Source organism: Callionymus lyra, chromosome 4, assembly GCF_982586985.1.
Source record: "Callionymus lyra chromosome 4, fCalLyr1.hap1.1, whole genome shotgun sequence".
NCBI lineage: Eukaryota > Metazoa > Chordata > Actinopteri > Syngnathiformes > Callionymidae > Callionymus > Callionymus lyra.
The window spans coordinates 37,030,065-37,041,377 of NC_141821.1; the positions used below are offsets into that span (position 1 = coordinate 37,030,065).

Here is an 11,313-nt window from a genome sequence, read left to right on the forward strand (position 1 = left end):
CACCACAATGCAACATTATATATTTTTATTGACCGAAGTACAGAACATTTTTTTGTCCGACTCTCATTCATTCACGTTTTCTGTTTCTGTTTGTGGGTCGCTGTAGCGCCCGACAGGAAAGCAAAAGTGTGTAAACATGCTGCATCAATTTGAATGTTTTGCTATTTTTATTCAACAAACAACAGCAATTTAGATCATTTTAATTAATGATACAAATATAATCCAAGTCATTCAGTTTAGAATATCAAAATATAGACACAGTTATACATTTTATTTTATTTTTTATTTTTGACCTGATTTCTGATCGGGACAAGAATCCTCTTGATTGAGGGAAAAATAAAAAAAATGAAATCACTCACAAATATGAAGATTCTGATTTGATGCCAGGTTTGTGATTATTAAACAATGTATATTTATCTGTGTAGTGGAAAGTGTGTGTATATGTAATATAAATTTGATCAAAGATTGCAATATTGTTTATACATGTATATTACAATTGTGACGATTAAAACCTATCAGTTTAAAAATCATTTATAAATCTCACTTTCAAATGTCATCTACCAAATGACATTTAATGTGATCTCAAACAATCCTGTCATTTGTGAAAAAACTTTTATGTAATCCACAGACAACAATGTATGGGTGTATTGGCAAAAATCTGGACATATACGTATCACGATACAGGGTCAACGATACAATATATTGTCATACTGTAGTAACAAGGATATATTTGTAGTATTGTCGAGTACTTGACTCTGGTGTTGCAGGATTTACAGACCACATGACTCTTGATGATGTTGTAACTGTTTATATTGTTTTGAAACATCAACTTGTGGGATTTCATTGTTCCTTTAGATTTGGAGGACGGATGGACAGCTGCCATCAAGCGGTTGGAAGTTTGAATCAGAAAAAATAAACACACTGACTTTATTTAAATGCAAACCATAAAAGTACTATGATAAAATAAAATATAATTTAAAAGCAAAAATAAGTGTTTATTTCAAAATCAATAAAGTGCTGCTGAATATCGATGCCGTATCATGGTAACATGTTTAATGTCGGATTTATTCTTACAACCCGAGAATTTTGTCTAATTATTCATATTTTATCTTATTAAAGAAAATTATGCTACAATTAAATTAAATACATTATTTTTAAAAAACAGGTATTATACGTTTTAAATTCTTTACTACAGTGATACTTCACGTATTTGGTTTCTCAGACAGTTTTCTGATGACATCCAGCATCTTGGAGAATGTGGGTCGACACTGTGGCCTCTTGAACGACAAGATAAAACAGGAAGTAGAAGGAGATGTGGTTAGCGACGTGAAGTTTTGTTTTCACTACAGAAGAAGCTATTGCTTACCTCGTGCCAGCAGTCGTACATAATAGTGTAAACCTGCATGTTTGCTTGCTGGGGTCGGTACAGACGAATCCCTCTGGTGACATCCTTGACCACGTCAGGGTTAGACTGGTTATCAAAGGGAACCAGACCCCCAGAGTAGATCTCCCACATCAGCACGCCTGCACACACAGAGCCCAGTTCTACATCCGGCTTGTGTCTGTCAAACGTTTACACTTTAGTAGCTACCACAAGACAAAACTTACCGAAAGACCAGACGTCTGACTTGCTGCTGTATTTACAGAAATGAAGAACTTCTGGAGGAGACCACTTGACCGGGAACTTGGCTCCAATGGAACTTGTGTACTGGTTATTCAGAATGTACCTAGTAGTGCCGAACAATGTCATGTTAAAAACTGTAGAGTTTTAGTGAAACAGCTGATGAGGTATCATGGTACAGTGTCATTGTTTTCTAAGGCCACTAGATGGCACTGTGAGTTTGAAAATGATGCCAAGTTTTTTTGAATTAGTAGATCAGAGGCAAAGATTATAAATCAGAGAGTGTTTTATAAAGACACCGTGTCATGATATCTCATCAGCTGTTTCATGAGGCTTTTTCTCCCATCACTACTAAACATGAATCTAGGCGTTACAGACTCACCTGGCCATACCAAAGTCGCCAACCTTCACCACATTGTGCTCACTGATCAGACAGTTCCGGGCTGCCTGGTGGATAAAAACATGAGGTAATTGTCTACAGTGTTATGATGTGACTTCTATTGACAAACATGGTTTTATATTAGTGAATATCAGTTTTACCAGAATATTTAACTGTTGAATTTAATGTTTCAAATGTTGAAAATGGATGTTTTTTAATTGAAATGTTTTTTAAGCATTGTTTTTTTTTCGTAATAATTAATTTTGTTTCATTCATTTTATCATTTTTTTTACCGCTTATTCCTTTATGAGGGTTTGCGGGGACTGTAGCCTATTCCAATAATCAAAACATTTTTCAATCAAAGTTTTTGAAATATTTGAATTAAAATATCAAACTCATTGTTTAAACAGAGCAAAATTGGTTTTGAAAATATTACAATTTTTAAAATGAAATTATTCCATGTTTCAATATAGAAATGATTGAATTACATTTTTTCCAATAAAAAAAGGTTTCAACATCTAAAACGTAAAATCCAATATTTTGATGGCACTTCTAGTGAGCACCTGTCATGTGGTCACTCACCAGGTCTCTGTGGATGAAGCTGTTGGCCTCCAAATATTCCATACCCTCGCAGATGTCCTGGCACATGGATAGAAGCCAGTTCTCACTCAGACTCCTCCCACTCTGCCTAAGGAAGCTCAGCAAGCAACCTTTCTCCACGAACTCGGTCACGATCAGCAGGGGGCGCTGTTTCAGGCAGACGCCATAGAGCTGCACCAGTTTCGGGTGGCAGAGTCTCCTGAGAAGAGAAACAGTGAGACTGTTGTGGTGGTGCTGGCCCTGTCCTGCCGCATACATCATGACCCTGGCCTCCTCGATGAAGTCCTCCTCGTTCATGGCCCCCTCTCTGATGGCCTTGATGGCAACCTTGGTGTCGCACCTCCAACTGCCCAGATTCACCAGACCAAACTCGCCGCTGCCGACCTCCTCCAGGATGGTTAGCTCCCCCGGGTCGATCTCCCATTTATCTGAAGACACAAGACACAGTTTGTTCTTGTCTGCCCTTTGGCTCAGCTCTTCTTTCACCAGGACATTTTTTTTATCTACCTGAGCTAAAGCCGGCTGTGGCAGGAACACACTCCAACGTTGATCCAACTGCACACCGTAGTCTGGTGACCAGTCCTGCACGTCAACATGAGACAACTGTTGCATCATGACAGCAACACTGTGGTCATCAGTAACAAGTAGTGATGGGTCGATGGGTTGATGAGGCCTCATGACACAGCTAGTGAGGTATCATGATACAGTGTCTCCATTTTGAAAGGTGGCACTCTACTTTATAACATTTGAATGGTCTACTCATTCAATGAAACATGGCATCATTTTTAAACACAGAGTGACATCTAGTGGTCTTTCAAAATGAAGACACTGTATCATGATACCTCATCAACTGTTTCATAAGGCATCAATTATATCTTTTTATATACTTTTCTTTTATTGAAATGTTGTTGTTTTTTTTTTTTTTTATATATTTTATTTCAACAGTTTATGTATTGAAGAATTTTGTTTTTGTATAAACTAAAATTGTTGTTTTTTTTAAACATAGAGTTTGATATTTTAATTTTACCAATGTAAAAATAAATGTTTTAAATAGAACATTCAATAGAACATCAATGGCCTTTTAAAATTCTATAGAAAATATTTGTATAATTGTGCCACCAGACAATACCACAAGTGTACCTATCTACTTGAACTTGAACTTTCAGCCAATTAAGGTGGAACTTCAATACCATCATTTTCATAATGAATTCAACATGCTACAAATGAAAAAATAGTACATTTAAAACATTTATTTTTGAATTATTGGAATTAGAATATCAAAATATATGCGTAGAAAATCTGTGATATCAATATTTGAATTTTCTATTTATCAATATTTGAATTTTCTATTTTTCTAATTTTCTATATACATAGAAATAAATAAAATGTAACATTTCAATATAGAAATGTTTGAATTAAAATATGAAATAAATACAAATTCAACCTTTTAATATAGAAATCATTGAACTAGAATATTCTAAAGAAATAACTAAAAGCCTAAAAATGAATATTTATTCAATACTTCAAAGACACTGAAATACTTTCATCATTAGCAACGAGATTTGACACACCTGCGGCGTTGTGTTCATGGTAGTGTATGACTTCAGGAATGCTGCTGAAGGTGTAGTTCTCTGCCAGGTAAAACTGACCGCTCTCGGTTTTTCGGATCAGATAGTGACGAACATGGCTATCTGTGCTACAAACCCACAGAAAGCATAGAAGAAGAGATTTAGATAAGTTGTTGAGAGATTCTAACGCGTCATTGAATCACCTCAACATCTTGGTGTAAACGGAGACGGTGTAGATTCCTTCCTGACTGGATTCTCGCACCACAAACCCTCCTTCTTTGTCCTGGAGACTCACACACATCATGAATCAATAGTGTACTACAACAAATTAAAAAATGTCGGGAAGGACTGAAGACATGTCTATGAACATACCAATGATTGTTTTTACCAAGACTCAAAGGGATTCAAAAAGTGCATGCCTCTGCCACGCGCTGAAATTTAAATTTCTATATGGAACAGGGCTAAATATGAAATCAACAAAACAACTTTTGAGTTTCATGATTTTTACTGGCTAATCGGGAATTAAACCCATGTCAATGATGTGCAAAATTGAATTTTGGAGTTTAGATGTGAAATAAATACAATATTGGCCTAAAATTGATTTATTTAGTGCTGTGCTTTATAGACTCATGTTTCTTTGTTTTTCTGTTCTGGTTGAAACCAGAGTGCATGCACAGCAGAAGTTACAAGCCATACAAGTGGATGACGCAACCTTCAAAAAATCTCCTGACCCAGATGGAATTTTAAAATACCCCACTGGTAAACCACCTGTTCCTTGATGAAAATAACCTTCTCTGGGGGAGAGACCTAACCTAGCAGTGATGGGCAGATGAGGTTTCATGACACAGTGTAGTAATTGTTAGAGTTCAGTAGATGGCGCTCTCAGAATAGAATATGATGTAAGGATTCATTGAATTGGTGTTTCAAAGGTTGTAAAGCAGAGAGTAAAATGTAGTGGCCTTTAAATTGATTACACTGTGTCATGAAACCCCACCACTATTTATCAGTCGATCATATGATGGATTACCGCTTGTCTGAGGAGCTGCTCGGCTTCTGTCCTGGTGATGTTCCTGCAGTACCATCTACGTCCAGCAGAAGATATTTTTAATAAAAGCCCACAGGGATGTGTGTACGATCTCTGACTCACGGGTTAGCTTCTATTTTGTTCTTCTCCGTCACATAGTTACTGGGGATGAAGCCGGCGTTCCTGAGGCAGAAACCAAAGTCAACATGTCTTCCACTAATGGTGCAAAAAATATTCTGGGAGCGGTCCACACTGACCCGTGTTGGTCCTGAGCCCTCCACCACTGCTGGTCCTGCTTATGGAGGACGATGTATTCTTCACCCTGAGGTCAGACCGAGAGAACATCTGTCATGTCTTTGACTGAAGGAATTTTGTGTATCTTTAAATTAACTAAAAAGTAATGAATATGTTTGATATAAATATGTAAAGGGTTAAAAAAGTTATAGGTCAAATCTCAACAATGTCATATTTGAGGATCGTGTGTGAACCTATACATTGATAAACCATCTAAGATAAGTTCTCTCTACATTCAAAGATGGCGGAAAGTGTGCTTTGAACCACAGGACATTTAATACATAAGTATTTTATGTTAAGAAAACTTTGTTTGCAATGTATTTTAACACTTTTATTATCTGTGTGTTTTAGATACAATACAAAAATAGAAATGCCCAGTAAAAAACAAAAAAGAAAGCCTTGAGTGCGGTGTTTTTTTTTTTTTTTTTAATAATTAGATTCAACAATTTCTAAATTGAAAAATTGAATTAGTTTATATTGAATGATTGAATTCAGTAATTTGTATATTGAAAGGTTACATTTTTTTTTAAATACTTTTTTTAATAATTGATTTTTTTAAACTATTTAAAAAAACAATTAATTTTTGCACATGGAGTTTGATTTGCTTATTCCATTTGTTATAAACAATATTTTGTTTACTATTTTTCAATTCGTATTATTAGTATTTTTACTTTATTAAGTTGTTTTAATTGTATATATACTGTACATGCCACCAGAAAATACCAAACTGAGGTACTGAGGTATCAAACTTTGAGCCAGTCATGGTGACACTATTATACCAACATTTCTATGTACTAAAAATGATAGATTTTAGAGAGATTATTTTGGAATTATTGGCATTAGAAAAACAAATTATATGTGTATATTTGAATCTTTAAAATCAATTGTTAAAACCAAAAACAAATTCAACCTTTTAATATATATATTATTGAAATTAGTTGTTTAATTAAGAAATTAAATGCTTAATTAAATGCTTCAAAATGTCAGTATTTTGCAATTGTTAAATTCAACTATTCAATATTCTGAATACTGATATATTTCCATAACAGAAAATGCTCCCATAAATTGTGGTAAAACAACCACAATGCACTGCGACTCCTCAACAGGACAGCACCTTGGTCAGCGTGAGGTCAGTGTCCTCCTTGGCGACGAAATCGTACATGGCGACGACACTCTGCCAGCTTTTACAAGCCCTATTCTCCGGAGGAGTCAGAGGAAGCTTCTTCATGGACCGGTCCACCTGACAGAGACATTCATGAGTGAACTGTGTGAAGGCATCTCAGCTGCGATTCTCACCCGACGGGCTTTTCCTGGATATCGCCTGGAGAAACACGACGTGCTTTCTCTCTCCAGCTGCAGGCTGGTGCTGATCTCCCTGGACATGGATGGTCCAATGTAGAATACAGACATGATTGAATAATTCAAAAATAATTCAATTCTTTAAAAAAGAAAAACTATATTATAAACCATAATATCTCCCTTGTTATCAGTCAAATAATTGTGATTCAAATTTCAAATATATTATTCTCAAACTAAATAAGTGCATCATAACATTAAAAGTGGTGAAGATGAAACTTGACAAAAGTGCGACTGTACCTGGTCTGGACGACGCAGCAGCAGCAGCAGAAGATGGAGTGTGTAAAGTAATCTGGTGAACGAGACACATGTCCTCAGACAGAACAGAAAACTTCCATTATGTGAGAATTTACCTCAATAATTTAATCAGATTATAATGTTGAAAAAAGTATATTGTTCAATGATAACATGCATCCAGATGTTTTTTTTAATACCAGAAAGAAACGTTAGTGACCATAAAAGCAGTGGGAAAATATAAAATAGGAAAACAACTTCAATGAACAATTTAAACAATGAATTAACATTACATTAGTTTCTTTGATTATCACGTAATTTTTTTGTTGAGAATGTAAAACAATTTCCCAAAGGAGACCTCCTGAGGGATCAATAAAGTTTTACCTTACCTTACCTTACCTTAAAAAGTAAATCTTTGAAGAGTTAAAAAAAATACAGACCACCACAAACTCACTTGCTGCAGAATAAGTAAGTAAGTAAGTAAGTAAGTAATATTTATTTATATAGCGCTTTTCTAGACCAGGGTCACAAAGCACTTAAACAATCAAAACCATACTCAAAAAAGTATATACTTTAAAGATCAAGATAATACTGAGAACAACACAGGAGTTCCAGAAAATCAAGGAAAAGCCTGAAGAAATAGAAACGTCTTAAGATGTTTCTTGAAGGAGTCAGTAGACTCCATCAAGCGCAGAGGGAGAGGAAGATCGTTCCAAAGCTTAGGAGGAACAGCCTGAAAAGATTTCTCTCCTCTGGTCCTGAGCCGTGTGCGTGGAACCATAAGCATAACATAATAACATAACATAAGAAGCATTTATATCATAATCAAACTTGTAACTTACTAGAACTCATTCAGCCACAGTCCAGCACCTTTGTATATTTTATTCAGCAATTTTAATCATTTTTATGACATTTCTTGAAAGGTTATTTTGAGAATAAGGCAGAGAGGGTAAGTTCAAGGATAGAAAAACAGTCTGTGTAGATTAACTCTGTTCCAAAAATAACCTTGCAGGATGTCAGTGGTGGAAAATAAAGTTGCTTCATATTAAAAAAAAAAGCTGATGCAAACAAGGGTTCAGACTGTCAGTTTTTTATGGAACTTGGCTGCGGGTAAAACTACTTCCGGTCTTTATCTGTGGCAGAACATACGTTTTCTAACGCAAAACTTGCTGTTTCTGAATAATTTCAACTAGAATAAATTATCAATTTCATTCTTTTAACTCTGTTTTCAACTACAATAACAATAATGTTAAATTAGCCAGCCTTAATCAATGCTATAAATAAACAATATCACAAATCAACATAAATCAAATTATGTAACCCAAATAAGTGACAACATCCTGAACTATTGTCTGTGAAAGTTGCTTCATTTAGAGACAATGGAAGTGATGGGTTTGTGAGGTTTGATGAAACAGCTGCTGACACATTGCAGCACATTTTAACACCAATTTTTTTGCATTTGTCTAACGATTCTATTTGATACGGTACACCTGTTTGGGTGCCTATTTTGCGGCAAAATATCATTTTTTCTAAACTTTGATTTTTTTGTGCCAACTTTGTGTCCTGGTAGCAGCAGCCTCGAACAACCAAATAACTTGTAACCTGACAAAGTCCAGACGACGATCTGTCATCTCCAAAAATCTCGGCGGTATAAAGTCTGCCCATTCGCAAAAATCGCAAACATTCGGTCTAGATAGCGACCGCTACCGACCTACTTTTTGGCCGTCTGATCCACCTACCACCACCATTTGGGGTCCAGATACATTTTCCCCACTTGACCCTAGGCCTCGACTCCTTTCCCCTCAAAATCGTGAGCCATCCCTCTGACCAACTCTGAAAACGCTGTGGGAGGCATTCTTCTGCGTGACAGACAGACAGACTTTGTTTTTATTAAAGCAAAGAAAAGGAAAGTCTGGTTCTGCTTAAGGTTTTGTCATTGTCACACACTGTGATTTAATATATGTTGATTCGATGGGACCTGCTATTCTTTTTCTCCCTTATAGTGTTATTGTGTCTGGAGATAACTTTGTTACGAATTGACACTTTAAATAAAGTTGAATTAAATGAATGCTGTCTTTTGTTATGGAAAACACAAAAATATCTTTCAAAAAATAAATGTTGTGGAACCTGTCTAATAAAGTAGAGTAATCCTAAAATTTCTTAAAGGGCAACTCATTTATTGTTTTGAGTATCTCTTAAATTAGTCTTGGTGTCACGATTTCTTGAAATTGTCTTTCATTTTTTTTTTTTTTTTCCTGTTTTGGTTCTTGTATTTCTTTTTTACCTTGTCAGGAGGAGGAAGTTGTGCTCGGCCGAGGTGGTTAGGGTAAAGGAGACCCAAATATCAGAAAAAAACGTGTTTATGGTATTCCTTGTGTTGTCTCTGGGTCAAGGTGAATTACGTTCTTTGTGCCTCTGACATTCATTTCAGTGGAATACTACAAGGTTTTTGTCTCTGTAGGAACAAAAGTATTTCCGTTCGCTAAATAGCAACAATGTGTTTACCATAATGATGTCATGGCAGTTCCTTAATAAAACTCTTAATAAAAGTTCAAATGAAAGAACGTAAAGTAACTTACTGGAGTGAAACATTCTCATCCAAGTCCTCCTGTTCTTCAGCTGAAGAGAAACCAGGTGGTCTACCAACCAGAGTGTTCTACAGCTTCAACCGTCCAACACAACATCAAGAGCGAGAAGAAGCAGGTGTAGGAAGTAATGAAGGTACAGGAACTTGTGAGCGAGAAAACCTTCAGGTGTCAGTCATCGACAAACTAAGGACAGGAAATGAGAGTCACAATCTCACTAAAAACCACAAGAGCCACATCCCCATGTGAGGAGTTTTAGGTAGGAGGACCAACACGTAGTTATGAAGCTTTTAACAACTTATTTGAATTATTCATTTTTAGACAAAATGGTCTCCATGAGATAAAGAACTCAAATGATTAAAAACAAAATACATTATTGGCTGCTATTAAGCATATATATATATATATATATATTTATGCAACTACTTATCCATAGGTATATCAACATTAATATTAATTCCATAATAATTGATGAACTTTGGACAATCATTTGGAGCTCCGTGTGGATTGTAGAAGGTTCGGAAGTCATACATGATCGGTAAAGAGCAGTTTCGCTTTCTTTGTTGGCTGTGTTTGCAAGCGAGCGCTAGTGCCACCAACCGTCCAATGGAGGTACTTCAGTTACATTAGAATGTTGAATGGTTGAGTTTAACATTTAGAATGTTAAAACTTTTTTCAAGCATTTATTTTAATGATTTGTTTATTGAAAGAAAAATGTCTTATTATTGTTTTTTAGAAATAAGAATATTTACGAAATATATTTTTTTTCACACATTATAATTTAAAGATAATGCAATGATTAAAAAACGCTTACAAGATGTCGATTAAAAAAAAAGTTTCCAAATTTGAAATGTAAAATCTAATCATTCAATATACTGATGGCACTCGTATACTTTCATGGTTGGAGCTCATTGCTTTCAATGATGTTTTAATTACTAGCTGAGCCACTCCAGCATGTCTTCAACCTCAGTCTACGGCTGGGGAAAGTACCAACTCTGTGGAAGACTTCCTGTATCGTTCCAGTCCCTAAAAAGATCCGACCGAGTGTGCTGAACGATTACAGACCGGTGGCACTGACTTCGCAGCTGATGAAGACACTGGAGCGGCTGGTCCTCAAACATCTCACGCCACAAGTCCAGCACGCGCAAGACCCCCTGCAGTTTGCCTACCAGCCAGCAGTTGGTGTGGAAGATGCCATCCTTCACCTCCTGCATCGGACCTACTCCCACTTGGATAAAGGAAGCGGTTCAGTGAGAATCCTGTTCCTGGACTTTTCTAGTGCCTTCAACACTATCCAACCCACTCTGCTGCAGGACAAACTGACTAAGATGCATGTGGACCCTGGTCTGGTCTCCTGGATTACGGACTATCTTACTGATCGACCACAGTATGTCAGGCTGAAGGACATCAAGTCTGACACTATGGTGTGCAGTACAGGAGCACCTCAGGGGACAGTACTGGCCCCTCTCCTCTTCACCATCTACACTTCAGACTTCTGCTACAACTCAGAGCTGAGTCTCGTCCAGAAGTATGCTGACGACACTGCCATTGTTGGATGCATCAGGGACAACAGCGAAGACGAGTACAGGAGTCTGATACGTGACTTTGTGGACTGGAGTGAGAGGAACCACTTGCAGCTGAACACCTCAAAA

General features: G+C 36.4%; 1 protein-coding gene across 2 annotated transcripts; it reads right to left on the minus strand.

The window, feature by feature from the left end:
- Positions 1 to 10: 10 nt before the first annotated feature.
- On the minus strand, positions 11 to 9,797 carry txk (TXK tyrosine kinase). Of its 2 annotated transcripts, none has more exons than XM_087790122.1 (16): positions 9,656 to 9,797; positions 7,083 to 7,134; positions 6,783 to 6,861; positions 6,601 to 6,726; positions 5,450 to 5,514; positions 5,316 to 5,375; positions 5,196 to 5,250; positions 4,372 to 4,451; positions 4,172 to 4,296; positions 3,108 to 3,182; positions 2,857 to 3,028; positions 2,583 to 2,799; positions 2,004 to 2,068; positions 1,609 to 1,727; positions 1,367 to 1,524; positions 11 to 1,277 (listed from the first exon to the last, which is right to left on the minus strand). In XM_087790122.1, the coding sequence occupies exons 1-16, from the start codon at positions 9,672 to 9,674 to the stop codon at positions 1,203 to 1,205; spliced, it is 1,542 nt and encodes a 513-aa protein (XP_087646248.1). In that variant the 5' UTR covers positions 9,675 to 9,797; the 3' UTR covers positions 11 to 1,202. The 2 variants fall into 2 exon arrangements, with proteins under 2 accessions (XP_087646248.1, XP_087646247.1); XM_087790121.1 differs by having other exon boundaries at positions 7,083 to 7,155.
- Between the last annotated feature and the right edge of the window lie 1,516 nt (positions 9,798 to 11,313).